This window comes from Podarcis gaigeae (assembly GCF_964106915.1).
Source record: "Podarcis gaigeae genome assembly, chromosome: 1".
Classification (NCBI taxonomy): domain Eukaryota; kingdom Metazoa; phylum Chordata; class Lepidosauria; order Squamata; family Lacertidae; genus Podarcis; species Podarcis gaigeae.
Window position 1 is genome coordinate 69,522,399 of NC_139678.1, and position 26,185 is coordinate 69,548,583.

At 40.3% G+C, this 26,185-nt stretch overlaps 1 protein-coding gene, 1 long non-coding RNA gene and 1 pseudogene across 22 annotated transcripts in view; 2 read left to right on the plus strand and 1 right to left on the minus strand.

Moving 5' to 3' along the window:
- LOC310838580 overlaps positions 1-26,185 on the minus strand; it is a 51,579-nt gene that overhangs the window by 11,769 nt on the left and 13,625 nt on the right. For 2 of the 18 annotated variants that reach the window (XR_014561065.1, XR_014561066.1), the window contains exon 5: positions 15,744-15,917. The exons of 14 other annotated variants lie outside the window; for them this stretch is intronic. This is a non-coding gene — a long non-coding RNA (uncharacterized lncRNA). Of the gene's footprint in view, positions 95-8,393; positions 8,915-12,018; positions 12,102-15,743; positions 15,918-26,185 lie in introns of those variants that run through there. 2 more of the 18 variants (XR_014561064.1, XR_014561060.1) reach the window with 2 other exon arrangements.
- NRIP3 (nuclear receptor interacting protein 3) lies at positions 89-25,688 on the plus strand. 3 transcript variants are annotated; one of them, XM_083725844.1, is made up of 8 exons: positions 89-307; positions 14,227-14,406; positions 14,982-15,064; positions 19,000-19,139; positions 20,940-20,992; positions 21,099-21,193; positions 22,008-22,091; positions 22,379-25,688. In XM_083725844.1, exons 1-8 carry the CDS (start codon positions 140-142, stop codon positions 22,392-22,394), a joined length of 819 nt encoding a protein of 272 aa, XP_083581970.1. In that variant the 5' UTR covers positions 89-139; the 3' UTR covers positions 22,395-25,688. The 3 variants fall into 3 exon arrangements, with proteins under 3 accessions (XP_083581970.1, XP_083581971.1, XP_083581969.1); XM_083725845.1 differs by lacking the exon at positions 22,008-22,091; XM_083725843.1 differs by lacking the exon at positions 22,379-25,688 and having other exon boundaries at positions 22,008-22,359.
- On the plus strand, positions 3,896-4,995 carry LOC310838476 (cilia- and flagella-associated protein 77 pseudogene; annotated as a pseudogene). Its single transcript has one exon. The product of its transcript is annotated as a cilia- and flagella-associated protein 77 pseudogene (transcript).

The window sequence follows — 26,185 nt, forward strand, 5'->3', positions numbered from 1 at the left end:
CTGCTGTTCTCAAAAACGTCACGCGGATTCTGTTATAAAGTCCACCACAATAGATCGCCGGGGCATTTGTTTCCATATAGACGCTTGGCAGCAGCTTTGGAAAGAAAGAAAGGCAGACAAGAGGAGGCAGATCGGAAAGATGTTTTACTCAGGGCTCCTAACAGACAGAAAGGATGTGGACCTGAGGGAAGCTGCATCTCTCCGACAACAGAGGAGAATGAAGCAGGCAGTGCAGTTTAACCACAAGGACTCGGCTGACCTGCTACCATTAGATGGGCTGAAAAAGCTGGGGACTTCGAAAGACACCGTAAGACGCTGTTTGTGTGTGTACGTGTGTGTGTGTGTGTGTGTGTAAAAATCTGTATCGAGAAAACATAAGATTAAAAGGATGGATTTAAAACATTTTGGTCTGTTGATTCTAGTGGTGTTTTAAAAATGTTTTGAAGATAATGATCTCTGTTGCCTTTGGAAGCCATAGAAAATTAGCATTTTAATTAAGCTGTTGGGGATGCAGAGGGAGGATAAAGACTGAGGAAATGGTGGGGGGAAGAGCTTTACATGAGATATGTTTTCTGTTTTTGTTATCAAAAATAGTTTATATTTGGCAGTGCAGCTAGGTAATTCTGAACTCTGGACTTTATGGTCTTATGGCTGGTTTTTCAGATGGAAATGTATAATTAAAACGCATCCTTCAAAATGTGGTAATAAGCCACTCCAGCTCATTCTGTTGAGCAGGACCCTGGACTTCTATCCCAAAGTCCTGTCCCTGACGTAACGTTTATATAGCCATGCTGGAAAGTGCAATCAAGCATCCTTTACATTGTGATTTTAAAAAGAAAAGAAAAGATGGCCTTATTCAGCCATATTGATATATAGTCAATTCAATGCATTCTGTACAAATGTTAGATATGTGAATTGGTCAGTTGGTGAGTTGATCAGATTAGGCGTAGTTTTGTAATAAGGAAACTGGAGATCAAACACAGGTGATGACTTCCTGAGTTTGTACTTTAACTTCTCTTTATTAAGGTAAATTCCAGTCCTGCTACTTCAACATGGTTCCAGTTGATTTCAGTGAAACTTCCTTACAGGGAACTGTGTTCAGAACTGCAGCTTTGGGGCCTTATTGCTGCATTGCCTGTCTTGTCTTTTACTGATAGCAGTTTCAGAATGGTACTAAGCAGTAAAAGCTGTGTTGGGGAGAGGGTTTTTAAAATTATTCCCTTAGCTTCATGACCTTGATAGAATATTTTTTTGGGGGCAGGGGAGGAGTACTGTGGCTGCGTTCCTGATGATGTTCATCTGTTTGGCCCTCAGTCAAGTCTATTGTCTCCCACATAAGGGGAAGCTACATTCCTTCGAGATCTACAACATACATCTGTAAAGCTTTCTAGCTTTTGAAAATAGAAGCATACATCAGAGACACAAAACAGGATGAAAATCTATTTGAGCAAGAAGTTGTGTCCATTCTGATTTTTACCCCCCCCTCCCGCCCGAGTTCTATATGTTGTCTACTCACAACATTTGACGATAAGATGAATAATGTGATTCTTTTTAAAAAACAAAAAAACTTTAACCTTGTATAGTTTTTATGTCACCAGAATTTAGGATTAGATGTTTAACAGTGAAAATGGAAAGTGGCAGTGTTTTGCTTAATATATAGGAGGCGTTTCTAAAAACCATACCAGTCTTTAGCCTCAGAACAAGTACTGGTCAAAACTATGATTTCTGCTCCAACTTAAAACTCTGGAATTCCCACTCCAGTCCAACCTTCACAACGTATAGTCTGACCACCACAGAGGAGAAAATTGCACCCCATATACTGTCAGTCCATTCCTCATATCATTTGGGGTAAATACTGCATCAAGGATATGCCATTCCCCCCGAGCTGGACCAGTAGCCATTTGACACAACCCCATTGAAGTGAAGTCTTACAATGCACTTGCTAGAGCCCTACACATCAAATCACCCTGTAGTAATCACAATATACTCAGAGGTGAACAATAGTGTTTGAAATATATAACTAGTAAAGGGAGAGGGATGGAGCATTTAATGCTATACCGTATCTATGGCTTTGCATAAAACTCCTGTACAAAGATTACAACTTAGTGGTGTAAAGACTTCTTTAGCATTTTCTAGAGCAGGGGTGGTAAACCAATGGCCTGTAGCTGTATCCAGCATCCAGAATACATTTTTGTGCCCCCTCCAGAGATCCCCTCCCAAATTTTGGTGGTTGCAGATCACCGAATCATAGAATTGAAAGGGACCCTAAGGATCATGTAGTCCCAGCCCCTGAAATGCAGGAATCTCAACTAAAGCAGCCAACAGGTAGCCATCCAACCTCTGCTTAAAACCTCCAGTGAAGGAGAGCCCACCACCTTCCAAGGGAGTTCATACCACTGTTGAACAGCTCTTACTGTCAGAAGGTTCTTCCTGATGTTTAGCCGGAATCTCCTATCTTGTAACATGAATCTGTTGGTCCGGGTCCTGCCCTCCAGAGCAAGAGAAAACATGTGGCAGCCCTTTAGATATTTGAAGATGGCTATCCTATCTCCTGTGGGTTAAACCACAGAGCCTAGGGCTTGCCGATCAGAAGGTCGGTGGTTTGAATCCCCACAACGGGGTGAGCTCCCATTGCTCGGTCCCTGCTCCTGCCAACCTAGCAGTTTGAAAGCACGTCAAAGTTCAAGTAGATAAATAGGTACCGCTCTGGCGGGAAGGTAAACGGCGTTTCCGTGTGCTGCTCTGGTTTGCCAGAAGCAGCTTAGTCATGCTGGCCACATGACCCGGAAGCTGTATGCCGGCTCCCTCGGCCAATAAAGCGAGATGAGCACCGCAACCCCAGAGTCGGTCACAACTGGACCTAATGGTCAGGGGTCCCTTTACCTTTACTTTATCCTATCTCCTCTTAGTCTCTTTTTTCCAGCCTAAGTATACCCACCTCCCTTAACCACTCCTCATAACTGTTCCTTGATAATATTGGTCGCCATCCTCTGCACATGTCCCAGCTTGTCAATATCTTTTTAAAATTGTTTTGCCCAGAAATAAACATAGTATGCCAGATGCGGTCTGACCAAGGCAGAATAGAGCAGTGCTTTTACTTCTCTTGATTAGGACACTATACTTCTGTTGACCTGGAATACAATATTTCTTGAACTGATGGTTGTGTTGTGCAAGTCCTAAAAATGTTTTCATTGTGTCACCAAACAATTCCCCCAAATTTCTTTATAGAGGGCCCTTCTGCAGTACTTTGCAATCTTTGTGAGCAGCACTTCCTGTACACTGATGGCTTCCAAACAGAGCTGGCTTCTCACCGTCATTTTTAAGAGCAGCTGAAGTTATGAAACTATAGAAAGCACAGAGTGCTTCACCTGTGTAGTCGTGAGAGTTCAGAGCCAGAAGGCAGAGAGACAGAGTACAAACTAGAGAGCATGTGGCAGTTTGAAAGGGGAGGAATGCTTATTGCTCCATGAATTTAATAAGGAATAATAAATGAGTTTAAATAATTTAATATTTAATAGAGCCCACTTTTACACTTTAGCCACATCCACTTGCTTTGTCCATGCCCACATTTACACTTGCCCACTTTGATAAAAAGTACCCAGAAGCTTAGCAATGGGTCAATGTAGTTCTTGTCCTGAAAAGTGTTAGCCACCTATGCTTTAGAAATTAAGTGTTAACTTTCCTAAAAACGGAAGTCAAACACCAGAGAGAACCATCCTCCTGTTTAACAAACATCATTTCGTTTGAAAATGCCCTCCTCCCTCCTCTCCAACCACACACACACACACACACACACACACCATATTGAGTGACTTACTGACATCTACTGAATGAATAGATCAGGGTTTGATGACACAGTGAATCACAACAATAAATTTTGCATGGTTTGTGATGTCACCCCAAGGCTTCAGGTTACACTCAAGTGGCCACAGAGGCCTACATCAAATATTTGTTTGGAAAGAGAGAGAGAGAGAGAGAGAGAGAGAGAGAGAGCATGAAGTGTTTGATTACTACTTATTGATCAGCAATGGAATCATTCGTAAGAAGGTACCTTGATAAGCAGAAGAGGAGGGCCAGCGTTAGTGACATTTGCCCACCCCCACTGCTACCACTGACCAGGGATGATATCAAGCCAGGGACAGAAAATGACAGGCTTGGACTGGTGAGAGACACCATGTTTCAGAACCACCTCATTCTAAAACCAGAGCTAGGAAGGACCCTCAGAAGGTGTGCAAAGATTCCTGGTTCAGATTTTGTGTATGGATTAACTCTACGCGGGACCGATGGAGGAATGCCTGAAGCAATAGGGAACTGGCGGGTAATGACACCCACTGTCACCAAAAAGAAGGAGAAGCCAAAGGACTACATAGTCATGAACTATAGAGGAATAAAAGCTGGTCTTTTCACAGCAAAGGAACACTACCTGTATCGCCAACACCATGATGTGCGCCGCAAAGGAGCTGATGGGGATAGGTTCCCAAGGGATCCACCTCGTCTTCCCGATGCCATGACCTATGGGAGGCCCTATCGTCCTTCCACCCCCTTCATAGATGTCTTTCAACATAAGTTTGGGGACCAATGGGTGGAGGAGAATCGAAAACACTGTGTATATGTTAAAGAAAACAAGCATAAGAAAAGGCGAGGAAAGATATATGATACACGGGCTGTCATGCTGAGGAAATATCAAATGCCAGTAAAGAAAGATCCTCTGTGGATCATGCCACAATTTCGGAAAATTGCTCCCCATCTTAACACCTTTCCAAGTCTAGAAGATCGAGTGAAGGCGTTCAAAGCCAAGGAAATGGAAGCTCCAGTTCGACATGGCCAGCTAGCTCAGGGCATTTATACACATTTGTAGGATTCAGCTTTTATCAATATGCAACCTCTTTGTATGTCTCAAAAGTAACACTTGCTATGTTATGATTAAAAAAAGAAAGGTTGTGATTTGTTCTTGCTACTGACAATATAGTATTAAAATGAAGTTTCCAGCAAGAAGTTGCAATTGCTTTTCTTGTAACAGAACATACTCACTGCCAGTGAGAAAGATGGAATACATGGCTGCCACCAAAGAACCACATCACAACCTGCGGAATCTGCATGCTGCCACAATTTAACACAGTGCAATACCCACCTGCTACATTAGCAGCGGTTGGCTTCAGTAAATAAAAGTGTGGCAGTGTTATGCAAAACTGTTAACTATAGAAGAGGTCAGAGAAGGGGCAGAGCAGAGACAGGACTGGGGATAAATTGTTTAAACATCACAGCACCCTCTATTTTCATGCAAAACTGCATTCTTAATAAATGGGAGTAACCAGGCATATGATTCTATGATTGCAGCCAACATCCAGCACAGTCAGGTATATAGCTCTACTGGCACAAAGAAAACCGCTGTAAAGAATTGTAACGGCACACATCTTTGGAATTAGTGTTTCTGACTGATATAAATCCGATATTGCAATTCTTCAACACAGGTTCTTAATATATAATAATCAATTTATAGGTACACAAATAATGATACTTTTGCCACATATCTATGCCTCCTGATGTAAATTATGTCCCCCAGTTTTGTCACAGCATTTATTGTGATTTACTGTATCAGAAGGTTTATTTCCTTTATATAAATGAAGCTGTGGTGTTTGCTTTCTCTCCTCCCACCCAGAGCTACCTACTTGCACACATCTCCAAACCACATATAAATAATAATAATAGGCACATTAAACAAAAGAGAGAAAACATGTTTAAGGCTAAAGTACATGTGACATTATAATCTACCAGTATTTCTTTTTAAAAAAATGCTTACATTTGTTACTTTTTAAAAAGAAAAAGGCAGTTACAGGGCTGCAATCTGAAACATGTTTCCATTCCAGAATGAGCTCTTAAAAGGCCAATGGCAGCCAGGCAGGCGGGATTTCCAGCAAGAAAGAGGTTTGGGCCCCTGAACTAATAATTCCATGTTAGTGGAACATCCAGTCGATTGCAGAAACTCACCTGACTTTCCCTGCCACAATACCACTAACCAGACAGACCTCTCCATCTTTCTTATCAACATTGGCAGCGTTTCTAGGACAGCACTATAATGCTCAGGTCAAATGGGTTTTAGCACAATTGTGAAGCAGAGCTCATGCCTTGTATGCAAAAAGTTATTGCCCAGGTTCAATAACTGCCATCTCCTGTCAAAAACCTTGGAGAATCACCACCAGTCAGTATTGACAATACTGATCTTGATGAGCCAATTGTTTGGCTCAATATAAGGCTTCACATGTCCCTATGTTGTCATTCCCAACAGCCACTGGTAGCAATCTGAAGGGCAGGGGGGGCACCAGAAAAATGTGAGGAGACCATACCCCCTATTTTTTACCTGAACCTATAACCATGGCCCACTTTGTTCTCACAGAGACCTAACAGGAGGTACTCGGGAGAAGTTATTGCCTGACGCCTATTCCCTTATCCCCATGTAAGAGAAAAATGAAGCACACCTATCTATCATTCAGCTTGATCCCAAGGCAAGGAGCTGCAGCCAAGAATTTGTAGTCTATGCATTCAACAATTCTCGCATGTGGCCTCCCGCTTTGTACACATAGAATCATAGAGTTGTAGACTTGGAAGGGACCCCAAGGGCAATCTGGTCCAATCCCTTGCAACACAGGAATCACAGCAAAAGAATCCCTAACAGATGGCCCTCCAACTTCTGCTTAAAATCCTCCAATGAAGGAGAGTCCACCACCTTCCAAGGTAATCCAATCCAGTGTTGAATAGTCCTTACTATTACACCAGAAATTTATTCCTAATGTTTAATTGTATTTGAATCCATTGGTTCAGGTCCTACCCTCTGGAGCAGCTGAAAACAAGCTTGCTCCATCTTCCATGTGACAGACCTTCAGATATCTGAAGATGGCTATCCTATCACCTCTCAGTCTTTTCGTCTTCAGGCTAAACAAACCCAGCTCCCTCCATCAATCCTCATGTAGCTTGGTTTCCAGACCCTTTATCATCTTGGTCAGCCTCTTTTGCACACATTCCAGGTTCTCAATATACTTAAATTGTGATACCCAGAACTGGACATTAGCTACCCCTCCCAGTTTAGTGTCATCTACAAATTTGATTTCATCCAAGTAATTTATAAAGATGTTGAACGAACACTGGGCACAGGACCCAACCCTACAGCACCCCACTTATCACTTTTTCCCAGGCTGACAAAAACTGTTTGTGAGCATTTGTTGCGTTTTGTCAGTCAACCAGCAACAAATCCACCTAACTCCTTGTAGCCACATTTTACCAGCTTCTGCACAAGAATATCACGGGGGATTTTATCAAAGCCCTCACTAAAATAAAGAAAAATTATATCCTGAGCCTTTCTCCATGAAAAACACCCAAAGGGGATATTGTACAACTAGTGTTTAGATTGAAGCTAGTTAACATAGTGGTAAAAATAAAATCCAGGGTTGTAAAGATCATTTGGGAAGGCCTTTTCTGCATATAAATTCCATGTTTTATGAATTCTGGCTGTGTGGTAGAGGGATGCTAGCAGAAATATCAAAGTATAATTTAACTAAAAATTTGAGGCAAAGACAGATGGTCTCACCCCTTAGTTTTTGCCAGGGAAAAAGATCACTTCCTTGGAAACAACCCGCTGATGGACTGTGTTTCCTCGCCAGATTATTTTATCCACTTCCTTTACTGTCCAACCTTCTCCATTCTTATAGTCCATTCCTGCAGAACATTCAGAATGCATAAACTAATGCATGATATTCCCTTTTTATTTAAAACATCACACATCTTGATAAATGGTATTGCTGTTTTAGATTTGCTGTTATTAACATGTTGTATGTGCAACATATGTATACATATATAATCTGGAGATTCAGATAATCTGAAGATTCAGATAAAGGGAGTTCTAAGCTTTTCCAAAGTGCAAATCTTCCTTTTCAGGAAGCCTCTGTTAGATGATTTTTTACTGCGGTTCTTATATCTTTCTGGTTTTCACTGCCCAGTTTCTTCTTGTTTGCATTTTTTTGTATCTTGCTCATATTTTCTAATTGTATTTCCTCTAGAGAGACAGTTATTTGTGTGTGTTAGCAGCATTGAACTTTCTGGAAAGATGGGTTATGTCTAGAATAACTAAAAGGTCAAACAAGATAGTGCAGATATGCAAGACAGTATGAAATATTGCTTTAAATGTTACATTACACATACTGATTTTTAGCAATTACTGCCTGTTCATTGTGCTGATTGCTAGTTAACTAAAATATGTTACTTGTCTATCATGACTCATAATCTAATATATACAGTATATATTGGCTTCTTGCATTTTACTTCCATGGCTTTTTCAGCATTTCCCCCCTGAAGTTTATTTCATTTGCAAGGCTCCAGCTCTCTACCTATATACTTCTGCTATCTATTTCTAGGTCATGCTAAAGTTAATGGTTGCATGACAAGCTACTCTACTGAATGTCACTCCTCATACAACCTTTAAGGGTCCAGGAACATTGTCCTCTTTTGCATCTTACCAACCTACACTAAAGTACTCAGGAATAAGTTATATAATTAGGAAAATGCCCATTGTTGTGAAAAAAGTGTATGCATGGGCTTAGGATGGGGAAGAAACAGGGGTCACTTCACATTTTAGTGCAAACCTACCTAATTCACACTTCTCAAAACAATATGCAAAACTAGGACAAAGCTTTTCTTTGAAATTCACACTTCTCCGAATGCTGCAATGTAGTTATCCACTCAAAAATATGTCACCAAAAATAGGTGTATTGGGGAAGTCATGCATAAAGAGGCAAGCATTAGTGAAAAATGTGTATTTTACCACCTTATGTATCTATGATTCCCCTTCAGGTCCAAAGAACTATAAGCAGAGCTGTGTAAAAGGTTTTCTGTAAAAGCCACTGGAAATATTTCTGAGCTATCTCTGCAAAGGACAATGAGAAGGAGAATAGGAATGGGGAACATGTGACTATCCAAATGTTGGACTCCAACTCCCATCACCCCCAGCCAGCAAGGCATGGGCCAGTCTCTTTCACCAGCTCAGCAGAGGTGGTTGTTTGAAATAGATATAGTGTGTTCCTATTGTACAACTAGGGAGTAATGATATTATTTATAGCTTTGCCCTCTGTCCTTTCATCGTCTAATGTATATTTGCTGAGTGCTTAGTTTGTTGATGCCTGCAGAAACACAAAAGAATTCCCCAATCTTGCCTTAAGGCCTGTGCAGTCTAGTTCTGTCAAGAGTAACTGCAAGATACCAGTGGTTCTCACAGAAGTGGATTGCAAAGAAAAAGAAGCTGGTGCTGGGAATGCTTTGTGGAATATTTATGTTAGATGCAGACACAAAATGAATCTTGCTAGATAATATAGCTTGAACCAGGAGGGTCCATGGGAAATTTAGGAATAGCAGATGAAGAGAGAACCACAGCAGGCACAGCCATCCTATAAACTTATCATAGTAGCTTAACTGTCATGGTTTCCTCCAAAGAACTTCAAATCTGACAAGGATCCTGAGGGTTCCATTGCGTGGACAGGTGGAGTCCCCAGATCCCGAGTGGTCCCCCCGTCATGTGGAATAACGACTCTAGACAACGTGCTATGGGATTAAATTGGCCACAACTTTATTAAATTTCAAATGTGGGTAGACCTTGGCTCAGGCATTGGGCGTTCTCCCTCCCTAGTCCCCAGCCGGGGACCTAGGGAGCATCAGGGTTATCCAGTGTGTGGGGGGGGGGATGGGCCGGCTCTGGAGAACATATGTTCAAGCAGAGATAGCCGCCCCCGTTACGCCGCCGCAGGGGAGAGCAATGACGACCTTTCGGCGTACGGCCAAAGCCTCCCTTCAAAACCCCTTTAATGGGGAACCCTGGTATCGCCGCCGCAAAGAGGAAGATGGACTAAAGGATTCCGCCCAAGGCCTGATACCGCCAAAGTTGTGACGTTTTGCTACGGGAAAGGCGAAACCTGCCAATGCAGGGAAATTCCTTTCCGGCCCTTTAACAGCGACCTTATCGTAGCAGCGCCCGCATACCTGTGGAGACAGGTTAACCTGCAAAACCTATGAAGAAAAGTTAACCTGCAAAAGAAGACATTAACTGAGGGTGGGTAGGGTGGGAGAAGCTCTGGAGCCAAGTGAGGATTACCAATTAAGATCCACCCTCTATTGTGTGGGCAGGTAATCCCTCCCCCTACCTGGCCTGGTTTCCCTGGCAACGCTTCCCCCAGGTGGGATTGGACAACTCACTGGGGTAGGCGGGGACCTCCAGGTATCCCACCTGAGGGAAGGCAAAGCCTATGCTGATGGGGCCTCTCCAGATCCAGGGCTGCACGCGTCCCCGCAAAGGGCACCCCCCGTTTTAAGTGGGGAGCGGTCATTATGGAAATGGTTAGTTACTTCACAGAAATACAGTTTTCCTTAAATTGGAGAGAGTATGTATTGTATTCAGACCTGAGGCTTCAATTGGTGTTTTATGTGAATGCGAAGGCTGCCTTGATTCTGGGGCATATGTTTGATTCCACTTCCGAATTTTCCTTTCTATTAACATCTTTAACTGACGTGAGATGTGAGAGAGACTCCAGTGTGCTTTTTAGTATTGTTCCATACAGTGCTCAGAGAGTAAGTTTGTTTTATTATCACTCTCTGTCGTTATGTTGGCTTACCCCTTTAAGTATAATTTACTGCTTTATGATGTAGCGGCTAACGTTCTTTATGTGATCGCTTGGGTCATTTCTTTCTCAATTGTTTCCCTTGTGATGTAATAAGCATGGCATGCTCACACCCACAACCCTACCCCAGGTGTTAATATTCAAAGGCTTCAAAACAGTGCTATGTCACAGATTACAGAAAGGGCAGGGGCATTAAATAGGAATGTGTGTTTTTTATATATAAAAAGTCAGCGTCATGATATTTAAACACTTCTACTTTGTGAAGAAAGGACAGAAAGCAGGATAGAGGGAAGAAAAAAAAGCTCGTTGAATTTAAAAGAGTACTCTCTATGATTCTCACAATGATTATTGATGTGTGTTTTTCAGTGTCAAAAGAGCCTGGTGAATATTCCCTTGTTCCATCTTATGATTCACAACACCCCCTTAGTTCATTCTACTTTCAGGAGGTGGTGAGTTGCAGTCAATTAGAACATGCACTGCAACATTCATGAGGCTGATTCTGGTTCAAACCACCCAAATCTGCTTAACAACACATTCTTCCACATGAGGGATGTGAAAATTGTTCAATGGGCTGATCTTAAAACTGCATAAAATTGGTTCTTATATGGAGGGTGTTTACCAAATGATGAAGCAGCTCAATACAGTATTCCCAAAAGTCCCTTCCAGTGCTATGAGGCGGGGTGGGGGGGGTGGGGCAGGAAGAAAGTGCATTGATGTGGGTAGTCAGGTGAAACAGCGGAAAGGAAGCTCCTGCACCTTTAACAGTTGCATAGAAGACTGAATTTCAACAGCTGCAAGCTGTCATACAAGCTGTATTTGCTCTTATATGCATCTATTAAAGGTGCATGTCTCTCTTTCTCTCACCCCCCCAGCCAAAATTCAAACTACTAAAAAAATGGTTTATGACGACAAAAAAAGTTATATGAAAACAAAAAGTTCTTCTGGGAGTGGGGGGTTAGTTGGTTGGGTTTTTAAATCTTCACTGCCATCATATCAGACAATGTGGTGCTGCAGTTTCAGGAACTGTATGTTCAGCAGCCCACTGCTACAGGCACATATAATTGGATCCCATTAAGTATTCTGTTTTTCATATAAATGTAATGAATACAACTTTGGAATCACTACTTCGCATCTGAGAAGCTTATGGCTGCAATCCTATGTGCACTTACTTGAGATTAAGCACCACTGAACAAAGCGGAACTTATTTCCAAGTAAACATGGCTAGACTTGATCTGCACAAATATGTGAGATTATTTGGATGATTGCGAGTGCTGCTGCTTTGTTTTTCCAATAATATTCATCATCCTACCCTTGGTATATAGCAGAGTATTTTGAAGGAAAGAGTATCAACAGTATTTCCAACCTTCTCTTATTTCCATGGTGATGACACTGTCTGAATGTTGTGACAGCCAACCTGTTTCAGAATCCCTCAGAATTTATGGTAAACTGTACAATGGTGTCATGCATGAGATTAAAAATAAATCAAGTTTGTAATGCTAGAGAGTTCTGTATAGTAAAACTCAACAAATAAACATTAAAAGCCACTGGATTGACATGGGTTGATTTACTATAAGAGTTTAAGACAAAATAACACAATCAACAGTGAAGATGGAAGAAAGAGAGAGTAGAAGTGGATAGAATGAGGAACTTCATCCTAAAGAAGGAAAGAGGGAGGAGGATGAAAAGAGAGTCCAAGGAAGAAGGAAGGGATTGGGGAAAGCCCACAGCTACAAAGTCTTGGCACTAAGAGTAATAATTGCTCAATAGTAATTTATTTGGCCAAATCAAATAAACATTGTCTGGACTTTGCATTTAGTCTTTATTTAGAATTATTGCAACCATTGCATTGCATTCCAAGTCCCAAGAAATGGGGAGTCCCAAGGTTGAGAGAATGTTCATCCTGTCATGTACTACCAAGCAGAAAATGGAAATACTAGACCCCCTGATTCTTTATAGTATATCTTCATCCTGGTCTGGCTTTTGCACTCATAGTCCCTGTTCCAGTACTATAAGACTACTTATGTAGGATATACAGTATTACAATTAGAGCAGCCTCACTTTTGTTCAGGGAAGCTCTATGTCTTTAATGGCTATGGCTTTTTCCGGTATGGAAATGCAGCAGTTGGAAAGCAACACAATTGGAATTTGAATGTCATGAAGTTGTTAAAGGCATGTGACATCCCTAATAATAAATGCAGTTCAACCTAATACATATTTACTCAGAAGCTTCAAGGCTGCGAGTGTCTGCATGCCTTCAGAACTGAGCAAAATATCTTCAGCATCCCAGAGCCAAAGGCAAAATGAAAAATCTGCCCAGGAAGTCCACAGAACTCAACTGAACTTTTTAAATTTTCCACATAAAATCCCAGATATACCTGTGATTGGAGCTGTTCTAATTCAGAGAAAACAGTGAATGGGCATCACAAAACCACATTCTCAAAAATTATTCCCCCAATATCTCTGACATTAGCCTACCATGTTTGTGCACACATTAAAATAATAGCAACATATTTATGCCACTTACTAAATTTTACATGCTGCTTCGCTCTTTAGAGATAAATATACTCTCATTTAGAAAATGAGTGATAATGCTTTTTTCCCAAATTGCACTCCTGTCCCCTGTATGTGAAATTGTTTTCCTCATCCAAGCAACTAAATATGTCAAAATGTCCTGAAATATCTTTGAACCACCATTTGTAAATACTGAATGACAACAGAAATTATCCACTCCTTTATAAATTTCAGCCTGCCATTTTCTCCATGCAGAACCTTTGGGATGAGGACTTTGTTGACTGCAAGAAAAAAAAATAGGTATAAAAGGAGAATTCCCTAGATGGCAAGATTCAGGTTTGGGGAAAGTACTCTTCAGTGAGAGAACCCAAGCAGAGTTTTAAAAACACAAAATATGTAGCAAAGTAAAGCGTGGAAATATAGGCAATTAGACCTTTAAAATATGTTCATGTGAGTTGCAAAATGCTCCTCTTCCCCAATATAGGAAAATACCACATGTTTGATAAGTTAAAAATTAGGTTACTTACAAACTCTTCGAAGGTCTGGTTCATGTGCTTTTCCATATAGTTAGTTACAGTGGTTCAAGTTCCTAAATTATTGATAGGGGAACTCAAGAGTTGCTTTTAAGAGCCATTCAGCTAAACTGAAGTAATGAGTTTAGACTCTTCACATGCTGAGCTTCTCAGATAGACTAAGGGGAACAAAGTCTTGATTACCTACTTTCTCCCAAGCTGAGCTACACCTGCCAGGACAGCTAACTCTATGGTCTTAACCCCTTCATGCATTAATTAGACTTAACCTTGTTGGTTATAGGAGGCTGGTTATCAAACAGATTTTAGGCTGAGTCCTGTTCTTTGACTTTTCAACAACAAAGGGCCACATACTTTGTCACTCTGTATGTGTGTGTTTAGATACAAACATACATATTTAATGCTGCCAAAATATTTTTTTCTTGAGTTGCATAAATAATGCATGTATTTAAAGGACAGCATTATTCAACTGTTTGGTTTCAATCAACCTATATTTCCCCCTACCCTAATTTTCTTTTTCTTTTTTTAAGCAACCACACAACATCCTCCAGAGACGGTTGATGGAGACAAACATGTCCAGGTTGCGCCACAACCGGGGCAGCTGCTCTCAGAAGAACGAACTCTCACTCCAGACAAATAAACTGAATCAAATGAAACTGGATGTCCCAAAGAAAACAGAGCAAGAAGACCTCATCCTGGTGTGTTGCCAGGTATGCTACATGGGCCTACATTTGATATTTCAGCCAGTCTTCCACTACAGTGAGAATGCTGCACCCAATTCCCTATGTGGCTGAACCCAAATACAGCCAAAGCTTTATGTGGCGGCAATATCTGTGCTCACAGCAGCATTTTTAAGAATCCATTGTGACCATGGGGGATCATTCTTAGTAGCTGCATCTGTCCCCACAGTGTGTGGTGAGGTTACATTTCATGTTTGCTGGATGAATACATGCCTGGAGCCATCATGTGGAGGAAAAAATGCACAGTGTGAACCAAGCCATACGTAAGATAGGCAGATAAAATTGATGAGATTATGAAAAGCATATCCTGGCTGATGGAATACTGAACTTGAATGAGTGTTCACATGTAAAGCTGGAGAATGAATTTCTTCAAGAGTAGAATTAGTAACTGAGAAATCAGCCCTCCACTGGTGATACAAAAAAAGGGTTCCACAGATAGATCACAATGGGGGGATGGTGTTTGTTTCCAGAATTCTACACTATAGCACAAATAAAAATTGAAGCTGTCATTTGATTCTTTCAAATACTCTGTTTTGCCCCTACAGTGCGCTGGGAAGGAACTGGAAGTTGTGGTTGATACTGGATGTCAGAGCAATATCATATCATCTGCATGTCTCGAGCGACTAGGGTAAGGAGTTTGTTTTCTAGACTGTTAGTTAAAAGCATGTGACAGTGTTCACCTGACCTCACTGCTGCACACCAAGATGGACAGGGGAAGGGAGCAGGTCAGTGAATTGCAAATCCACCAGTGGGAGTGCCAGATCTGCTTCACTAATGCAGTCAGATGCAAATGAGATTATAAGCTGTATCTGCAGAAATTCCCTCTTCTATACAACTATTAAAAGTGCAGGAGATCTGCCCTCTATATCACCTGCCTGGCCACTCTAAAACCAATTGCTAGGAGGCCGAGTTGCCTGCTTTTGATCTGGCCCCTGCTAAGGTGCCTTAACCTTAAAAGGAGGAATACAAGCTCACAGCTTGTATTGATTTGATCTGCAGCGAATTAGCAGATGATGATGTGTGTTTCCATCTTGTGAAAAACTTGCTAATTCCTGCTTTTCAAGATGCTATGAAAGAGACAAGAGCAGGTCAGGCCCATTTCTTTTTCTCTTTTTCTCGGCCAGCTGGCAATCCACTCAGATGCATTGTTTGGTATGTCAGCAGCTAAAATCCATGTTGCTAATTGCAAAGGTGATGATAGATGCCTTTGCTAATTATTTATAGCTGTGAGCTTGTATTCCTCCTTTTTGGATATGATATTGTCTATTTTTTCTGATTGTTACAGCCTTTGGCTGCATAGCATGATGTTGATTGAACTGATAAAAGGTTTATTCTGTTTTACTGTTAATCTTAACATCCTTCAAATTCAAGTCCTCTTCCAGTGCACCAGTCAGAGGTGGGACCACCCTAGTCATTTAAGAAAGACTTCCAAGGCCTCCTCCTCTCTTGAAATAATGTCATACCTTTTGGTGAATTTTTTCCTTAAAAAAACCTGAGCAAAGTAGTGTGTTGCAGTGTGGAGTACTGTTGTTCAGGGTTTGGGGCAAGATACTCAATTTTATCCCCCACCTCCCTTGTTCTGCTTCCCATCAAAACAAACACAACACCCTATGGCCCCTGAGCATTGGGCCCTCCCTTAGGCTTTTCTCTTGTTTCTTTTTCTGTATTTTTGCAAATGTTGGGAGTTATTTCAAGCTTGCTGATGCCTCCCTTGTGTGTGGATGGTGCTATTTTGGCTAAATAAAGAGCTGTATGCAGATTATTAGTTTGTTATTGGTACATGATGAATTCTCGGAAGGTCATGCACTCTTCCTACTAACTGAGTCTTAATTTGCATATAGTTGCACCTCTATTCAACCCTTGCGCTTAAGCTGAGCCATTTTCAGTATCAGTGCCCTATCTTGAAACATGTGAAATACAAATGAAAGAAGTGCCTCTGAGCATATAAGGAGTGTGTAAGCCTTGCCACAACCCAGCACATGAATGTGGGCCTTTGTCAGAAGAGTTTTTATATTCAGTTGTTGTGACACAGTGGGGAGAGATGAACCCCTGTCTGCTCTAATTTTTGAAATTATCTTAAAACCTTGTGGGCTCAGGCTGTGCAATCTTAACTTGTGCCAGGAAAACTGGAGCCTATATTTCTTGGGGAGGAGGGACAGAAGGAGAGGGAACATTGAATGTAGTACTCGCCATATGGTGATCTGTTCTCTGGCCATGTATCTCAGCCAGAAGTACTGTCTACCAACCAGGGCAGCACAGACCATGCTTCCATGCCAACACACTGATAAATGTTTAAACTTTAGCTAACCAAATGAGATCTTCCTTGACAAGGCAATAAAAATTAACATGGGTTCATACACTGACTTGTTTAACTAAAAGGCAGGCACGAGTGCATTGTGATCAATGCCCATGTCATAGAAGCATTCATATCTCCTATAAGCAGATCTTAATAATCTGAAGTATAGAAGGTCGGGCCCAAACTAGTTATCTTAGAGACTGCCTGCCAAGTAACAGGATTGCTGTTCTGAATTCTTTGCATGGAGGGTGGGAGACAATTTAATTATCAAGCACAAAATACACATTAAGTAACTGGAATGTACTTTGCAGAAAAGGGCTCTAGAAATTATTAACATGTTAATCAGAATATTTAACGATGGCAAATTATATAAAGGACTGGGCGTTTTAGCTATCGGAACTGGTCATACACTGTACTATATTTAACTTGTTGGAAGATCAAAGGAAGAAAAAGTTGAGGAAATGGATAGAGCATTTTTCTCGTCTTTTGCTCTGATCCATCTAGCTCATTTAATAGATAGGAGAATGGGTTCTTCAAAGTAACCGTATCAAAGTGCCTTTAGCATTGACTCATCTCTGCATAGGTCATAAATCAGTCACTGATGACTCATATTGCAAAGCAGTGCAGTAGAAAAATACCACAAAGAGGCACAAATGAAAGTAGGTTCTCATGGAAAATGAAAGGAATTATAGCTGTTGGACAGACTGTTTTTAAAAAAACAAAAAACTGTCAGTCCAGTACAGGCACACTGTTAGGACAAAGCTAAGGGTGAGGAGGAAAGAATAGCAAGCATTGTGGAATTGTGAGTTCCCTCAGAAGTACTTGGTTTGACCCTATGGAATGTCACAAATCCACTGAGACACTGTCTCCTGTGTAGGCCCCACTGAAAGAAAATGAAAAGGAAGGATTCTGTAAGAGCCCAGCCAATAGTATGTTGTGATATCAGAAGCATATTTTTTTTAAAAAAACCCTTTAAAAAATAAATAACTAAATGTTTATATAACCAACATTTTAAATGTAACATCTAATTTTAAAAGATCCCTGAGATGTATACATTTCCCCCAGCTCTCTCTGTCTCATCTAATTGCCTGCCTAATTCCATCATGCTCAGCTTTTCTTTTCCCTATAGAAACTCTGCTCTGGTCATCCTAGGAAGGTCCAAACATGGTGGTTGCCCATAACCCTGTTTGGATGCTGTAAGAGCATGCCTGAAAGCATGGGATGCAGCCCTGGAAGAGATTTATTATTCAATGACACCTCTAGAGGTGCTGCAGGAAAGTGGGTGTCCAGAACGCACCATCCCGACCTTGTCTATTATGTAATGGGGCAAGAAATCAGCACAGACTAAACTCCCCAGTGGGTTTGATCCAAAGGGATTAGATATCCTATCCAAGCTCATCCAATTGCTGAAATAAGCACGGTGATGAAAATGCCCTAAGAAAAAACAAGTCTAAGAAACAGAGGGAAGAATTCTCATTTTTAGCTGAATGGTAGTTCTGGTAGATCAGAAAAATCGCTAGACTCTTTTTGAGCACTCCCCAGACGTGGACTTGGTTTAGCGTAAAGAGGGGCTATGTAAGAAATGAAAAGAATCCAAATAATCCTCAAATGTTACTTGACAGAGCAGTAGAACATTGTGTATTAGCGAAAGACAAAAGGCTTGCCAGGTTTTAATGTCTTACTAATTTGTTCCTTTTTCCCACGAGTCAGGCTAGCACAATCTGCCACTGAGCAAAAACATCCGTGCTTTCTTCTTTCTGTAAAAGTGCCCGTTGTCACCCTTGTTGTTCATATGAATTTTAGACATATTGGCACAAAGAATAAGATGTAACCAAGAAATTAAAAGTATAAGAGTGGGACTGAGACAATATAAATTAAAAGCATTTGCAGACAATGTAGTGATATCTGTAGAAGAACAAACAGAGTCAATCCCGAAAGTCTTACAAGAGTTAAAAAACGGGGGGGGGGGGTAGCAGGATTTAAGATTAATAAAGACAAATCAAACTCTTGGTAAAAAATATGAATAATGAGAACAAAAATTACAAGATGTGTCAGGACTAAAGATTGAAAGAAAGGTAAAGTATCTAGGTGTATAGTTAACAGCAAATAATATAAAGCTGTATAAAAATAATTATTTATCTGTATCAGATACTAATTACAGAATAGGAATGACTATGCTCAGTTCCAGGATACAACACAACACAAGTACTGGCATCCTAAAATGAACAAACTCCTGATGTAAACCCAGTGACTTTTTCCTTGTGCAGATTAAAGGAGCACATGAAACCCTATAAGTCCGAAGGTGAGAAGATTTCATTGCTACACAGTATGAAAGTGATTGGCCACATAGAACACCTGGTTCTTACCATGGGGACTATTCACGTGGACTGTTCAGCAATTGTGGCAGGTGAGTGTTCAGGCAGGTTAGATGCCATACAAGTATAGTACTTGTCAAACCTATTTTTGTACATTATGGTGCAATTTGTAAGTTTATTTGGTAAACAGGTTTGGGAGGCTTTTGACTTGTTTCTAAAATCTGTTGGATTGAGATTACAAAAATATGTTGTGGTTGTACCCTGAAAAGCCAAACCTCTCTCAATTCACTGTCAGTTTCCTTTTTTAAAAAAAATCTATTTGGTTGGATCCAGACTAAATTAATCGAGCTTAGGGGAGTTAGTGTGGCATACTTGTTAGAGTATCTTTCACCATGACTACTGGCTCTTCAGGTTAGGGCAGATGGAAGCTGCAGTCTAGAAGCATCTGAAGGACATTAGGTTAGGGAAGGTGGGCTAAAACAGTCTTAGCCAATCTGGTGCCCTCCAACTGTTTTGGACTACAACTCCCATTAGAGCTGTTAAGCATGTTGGACTAGGACTGGGAAGACAGGTTCAAATACCCACTCAGCCATGAAGTTAACTGGATGGCTTAGGGTCAATCACTGCCTTGCAACGTAACAGGGTTCTTGTGAGGATAAAATGGGATAAAGAACCATGTTTGCTTTCCTGAGATCCTCAGTGGAATGGTAGGATATAAACTCTTTGTAAAAGGAAAACGCAAAAGCCTTACTTGCCACTGATTTCAATGAGAACTAACTAACATTAATTCCAATCCTCTAAGTGCAACTAACTCACTCTGGGCCCAACCCTATTGGATTAAAGTGACTCACAGTGGAAGGATCCATCCTCAGTAACGGAACACATGCTTGGAATGTACGAGAACACAGCTTAAATCCCAACTTTCTCAAGTTTAAAAGGATCCAAGAATCCTTTTCTCTAGTTGAGAAAACTCTATTTAGCCTCACTGTTGCCTCTGGTCAAAAACAGTTTGTAGGTTTCTGAAACAATATGAAGTCCTGCAAAACCCATTTACCAGAGATAAAAGTGGGATAAGTACATATACCAGAAGTTGAAATTCCTTTTTCCAATTGCCCTTTAAAACTATCTTTCAGCTGTCTCCAGCCAGCTACTTTATAATTTCAGTTTCATACATTTCTGTGTGAATTTAAGCTTGTGCTTTGGACAGGAATGCTTTGGGGACTGACCAAGAAAGGGATTATAGTTAGTACATCATTTTTCCTAGCTTAATTTGGGCATGCAGAATCATGTTCTCTTAGAACAAGTGAAAGTATTAAAGTTATTAAGCACCTCTCAGACTACAAAGTTCTGGGATTAAGCGGCAGGGTTACAAACTCAGAGTACTATATAACTGTATTAGAAATATCAGTACTGGCACCTCTCATGTATAAATGACAGCCTTTACAATTCTAAATTTGGCTCAAAAGAAACTACCCTGAGATCACTAAGAATTTTTTTTCCATCGGCAATGATTTCTTATCACTGTTCTACAGAGGAATCAATTCAGTGACTTAGATATAAGGAACAGGTCACAGAAAGAACAGTTACTTGCATAAAAAGAAAATTCAGAAAAGAAAAGAAATTAATACATCCTTCAGCACTATTGATTAATACTTGGTTTCACAGAACAAGCAAAGGATTAGATTTACATAGTGGCTAAACTATTAAGAAGGGTAAAGTTGAGGGAAGAGCAGGTTCTTCTCCAGCTGCTTTAGACAAATTGAGTTGGCAGGAACCCCTTCACCGCACTAAGGGTCCTAACACATCTCATGGTAATATGAGCTTGTGTATGTGTTAGATTGATTCATCATAGCATTTTATCTCTCTCTGAACATGTTTATCTCCCTTTCCAGAAGATAATGATAAAAACTTCTCCCTGGGGTTACAGACACTGAAATCTTTGAAGGTAAAACTCTGTTCCCCTCCCTACTTTTGGTATCCCCTATTTTCTTTTACTGTGGTGATCTTAACCTGTTGTCTAATTTGTTTTCTTATATTTCCTCTAATTCTAGTGTGTGATAAACCTTGAAAAGTATCACTTGATCTTGGGGAAGACAGACAGGGTAGAAATTCCTTTTGTCAGTAATGCCTCTGCACACGAAGAGAAGTGAGTATTGAACTCTAAAGCTGCACAGATATATTTAGTGTGACAATATCCAGTCAAATCAGTGGCATAGTGAATGTGTGGAGGAAATGGATCCTGACTAGGGATGGCATATAATTTGAGGGTTTCATGGTAGTTTACCATGTGCTATCCAAAGTATGTTTAGTGCAGCACGGAAAAGCTGCTGTAAGTAGAGAACTAAACGGTGAAACTGTCACATTATTAAACTCACCCCTAGATGTGAGTGAAGATATGAATATTTTTAAAGGTTTTTTTTAACACCAATCAGACTGAATATGGTTTAAAACATTGGTTCTGATTACCAAAGCCTATCATACAGGCAATGTGTATATTTTCTGCTTCATTTGGTGGGTTTGCACTGGGATATCCTGCTTTCAATAAGTGCTTAGGACACACTCCTGCATTTTAGTCAGGGAAGTTTCCAAGAAAGGGAGAAAGAAAGAGAAAATGAGACAATGGTATACCATTCAGCATTTTTAATGTTGATGGGGACCATATTGCTCCTGGGCATGTGTGTTAACTGTACCATGGGAGGTTTATTTCTGGAATTCCCCCCCCCCCCAAAGAGGTATAGTATTACAAAGGTGATGAAATAGGCTCCTTTACACCAAGAATATAATAAATTAGGCTTTCAGTTGCCCCAAGTGCATTTGTGCCCCCTTTCCCCAATTTAAGTGCTGATTAGGAGTTTGATAAATAATATATATAGGATCTATGAAATCAGAGGTTTTAGGTAAGGAAATATATTTTACACACAGTTATGAGGTGCCTTGCTTGCTAAACAGTTATTTTCTAGGGCACATCCTCATGGCAGCCACCTGCGCTCCTGGTTCAGAGCTGTAGGACACAGCTGGAAGCCTGGGAAGTGTCCCTGGAAAAGGCAGGTACCTTTTTCCTCCAGGATATCCTGTGCTGGCCATACAGGTGGCACAGCCCAGGCTGGTCTTATAGTCATCCCTGTCAGGAGAGTGGGCAGGCTGGGAAGCAGCATGGGTTGCATGCAGCCCCTGGTGCTTATGGAGTGTGGGGTTGAACGACTGCATGAGCACATCCAGCCCCCAAGTTAGCGCTATGTGCATATGTATTTGCTATAATGAGATTGAGCTTGGCAAAAAACCAAAACAGAGCCAACTCTTTTGTCACACTGGTTTATGCTTCTCATTTCAGCACTTCTGAGGCCTGAAGAGAATGCACTGCTGGCTTCAGAGAATAAGGCTTTGTGGTTGAAAGGAGAGTCGGCAATACTGATAACCCCACCTTGCTAGACTGTAGCTAGCTTGTAGCTAAATGAAGGAAGGAGTCTAGGGCAACTTCAGGCATTCACTCACCATGCCAAGAGTGTGGACAGTGGACTTCTAAAAGCACATCTGAGTCCACTCTTAAAAATGATGTCCTCTTTATGGTCATCTAAATAGGAAAATATTTCTTTTACATCTTTTTTGTTATGAATGGATTATTGAAATGAATTGCCTCTTGTGAGACTGAAAAAGACATTTTTTATAACTTTTGAACTAATTGTATTTAGCTGCAATGAGAGGCTGTGAGAATCAGATTTTTAGAATTATTTTTAAATAGAGAATGATTAATAATTGAACATGATTGGGTTCAAACCAGAGCTTATTTACAATTAAATAAGTTCATCCAAATGCTCACATAAATTGAAGAGAATATATTTTTTTCAAGGGTACTGAAGGTGATATGATGGAACTATTGTTGCTTGTATTATTAGATATTTTCCAAATTTCAGTATCTCAGAAAATGTTGTTCTTAATTTCTCATTATGAAATATTGATGTCAACAGTAAGAAGGTGGAGCACAATTTAAATCTATATAATACTCAGCTTTTCATAGTAGCATAAGTAACTGGATTTCCAGATTTTAAACAAATTATCTAGAACCACAGTGTAGCATACATAAGAATTTTAATGTCTACTTGTTCAGCATTAATATTTTAGTTTATTTTCTTCAAATTTTGTTGCATAATTTTCTCAGTTGTGATTGTTTTAAACTGTATCTGTGAGCCTTTTATTAGCCCATAACTCCTGGCAAAAAGATATTATCAGTAGACATGGACAGACCTCTAAATAGTTACCAACATTTTGGCATAATAATTTTCATCACTCCTTAAGGCTGGTTATGAGATAATTTTGGAAAAAAACATTTCATTCTTGGTTTAAATATCATCATCTTAATGCCCAGATACTTGTTGCCTTTGTATCTCCAAGGTATTCTACAATATATATATTACTAGAATTTCAGGTGTATTTACCTTTATCTTGTAAGCAGCAAACTCACCAAATAATCTAAAAACATTGAGTTCTGGACTGATTCTTCAGCATGGTTATTGTTTTATAGTATAAAACCAGATTGAGAAATGAGAGAAAGAGAGAATGAGTGTACTGTATATAAAAATACACTGTGGGAAACAATGTTGCTATGGCAGCCCCTTCCATTTTCTCTAAAAAAAATGAATATCCGTGTCCTGTCATACTCCCTTTGGGGTCATTCTCACTAATGGCATGACTGCTTGATTCCCAAGAAGAGCAATTATCACTCAATATTATCCACTGAACAGGGAATTTTAACACTTACCACCAGAGACAATATTACAGTAATGATATATATTCAAGCAGGCTCTCCACTGTTCTAAACATCATACGATGAGCCACAGGGAAAGACAGAACCACTTCCTCCCTGCTCCTGGGACAGCACCTTGTTTCTTTTATTCCCTTAGAGCAGGGCAGTCCAACACATGTGACCCTTGAGGCCTTTTTTGGCGGCTCTCAGCAATATTTGATGACCCGCCTCAGCCCTTGCGCTGCCCTTGCAAAGCTGGCTAAGCAAGGCTTGGGGAGAGAGGCATGAAGACTCCCCCAGCCTCCTTCCCAAAGCCTAGGAGCTAGGAGGGCTCTAGGTACCTCTCAGAGCCTCATGGTGCCTCCCCAAAGTCCACCTCACTTAGCCAGCTTTGGGAAAGCAGTGTGAGGGCTGGGGGAGCCTCAGATTTTGGCCAGGCTCCCCCTCCCTGCACATGCGTGACAAGGCAGTGTGCAGCCCATGGGCTCCATGTTGAATCACGCTTGCAGCCCACTTGGAATGAAAAGTTGGACTACTCGGCCTTAGAGTCTCATAAGTCAATAATGCTGTATGCTATGACACACTCTTCAGCGAACTATCTGGTTTTCTCCCTTAGGCTGATAATACCACAGACAATTCCTGTCCTATAATTTCTTGGCACTGCTTTCTATAATGGTCTTGAGCTTTTTGCTACCAGCAATAGGTATTTTTCAAATGGTTCTGGGTGATACGTTTAGTTGTGCAAATTTACTCAAAAATAAGTGTGTTGTGGCCGCAGTGTGGATTAACAACATGTGTAGCACATAATTGTCTGATTCTTTCAACATGCAGTTCAACTTGCACTAGCAGCTACGTTACAAATGTGTTGAGCTGCAAACTGAAGTGTGCTCAAGCAATCGTAAAATTTATATAGTATGTGCTAAAGTCTGCATATATCTGCTTAACCCATATTCACAACAGGCTAGGGTGGTCATACTTGTGCACCAATCCATATAAACAAAAATAGCAAGCAATATATACAGGAAAATGATCTTACACACATGCACTCTCTTCCTTCCTGAGAACATGGGGAGCTGTTTTGTATATAGACACCCCTCTCCCTTGCTCCTTGTTCAAGCTATTTTCTCTAAGCTTCTATCCATAGTACACCTCAAGCCACCATAACAAGCTCCCATATATGGAGCTGTATGGTTAGCTATACGACTATATGATTAGCATCACAGATGTGCTTCTAATTACACCAGTTAATTAAATGCTTTGCAGGAAAGAAGCTTTGGTAGACTTGGGTGTGGCTGGGTGTTGTCAAACCAACAGGATGCAATACACACTTTAGACACAACAGATCCCTTTTAAAACTTATCTAGTAGACTTTGTACTGAATATGCACTTACATTTTGAAGAACCCTAATTAAATTCAATGGAAATAAGTACTGGCGTTGAAAAAAAAGGGGTAGAGAACCAACGCTTTTAGGCTAGCGTTAGTTTTCAATATTTGATCTGGTTTGGTCATTCTGGCAGTGACCACAAAGAATATGCAATGGCTACAACATCTTTAGCACTCCCAAACTAGTATATATATATTAATAATTTGTGGTTTGGCTTTTTGCAATGGGTTTGATAACATCCATGTACAGCGCTGGTGTTGCTCACAGATTTGAAGTATAGGTGTTTGGATATATTTTTATCTTTCTGTGCATCATTGCCCTCAATACTTATATATCTATATTTACAAAACAAAACTTTTATGTGTTTGCGAGGTGAACTGCACTGTGTGTATACCTGCCAACATGTAGTTGAAAAATAAAATACGGTATATTTGTCTATGCTACTTATGTGGCATTTGGCTACTTTAGTGTTTATTACTGTGATGATTATGAAAATAAATAAAATGTAAAACTTCTATTAAGGTGTTTTAATTTCTGCTTTATCTTCTCTCATGGTATGTTTTGCCAAATACACACCCTGATCCAGAACCCTCGGTGCTTTCTGGTGCAAATATGGTGGGCCTTGTGTCCTACATTACTAAGGGCAGTCCTAGATTAGTAGCAGTAGTAGTATTTCAATACCATCCTTCATCCAAGAAACACAGGGCAGTTTACAATATAAAAAGACAAAAATTCATACCATAGTATATCTGAATGGCAGTGTGGTCTGAGCCCAGTTAAAAGATAAAGAACCATAACAAGGGAAAGCTGTAGCCTTTAAGTTGCTCTTTAACTTTTAGCACCTGGGAAGCAGACTGAACAGCTAACCTGCTCACATCTTCCCCACTACGGTGAAATGTATTGTATTTCTATTTAAATTTTAGTAATTATCTTCAAATTTAAATATATACAAATAAATTAGCATATGTAAAATTTATATTAATCTGCATCATCTTTTGTTCTCTCTTTTTCT

What these genes read in the sequence shown, in the direction of transcription:
- NRIP3 (XM_083725843.1), top strand. Translation starts at nt 140, where the DNA reads ATGTTTTACTCAGGGCTCCTAACAGACAGAAAGGATGTGGACCTGAGG. An exon ending in TGGGGACTTCGAAAGACACC is followed by an intron (nt 308 to 14,226) that starts GTAAGACGCTGT and finishes TCTTTTTTTAAG; the next exon opens with CAACCACACAACATCCTCCA. An exon ending in GCCTCTGCACACGAAGAGAA is followed by an intron (nt 21,194 to 22,007) that starts GTGAGTATTGAA and finishes GTTATTTTCTAG; the next exon opens with GGCACATCCTCATGGCAGCC.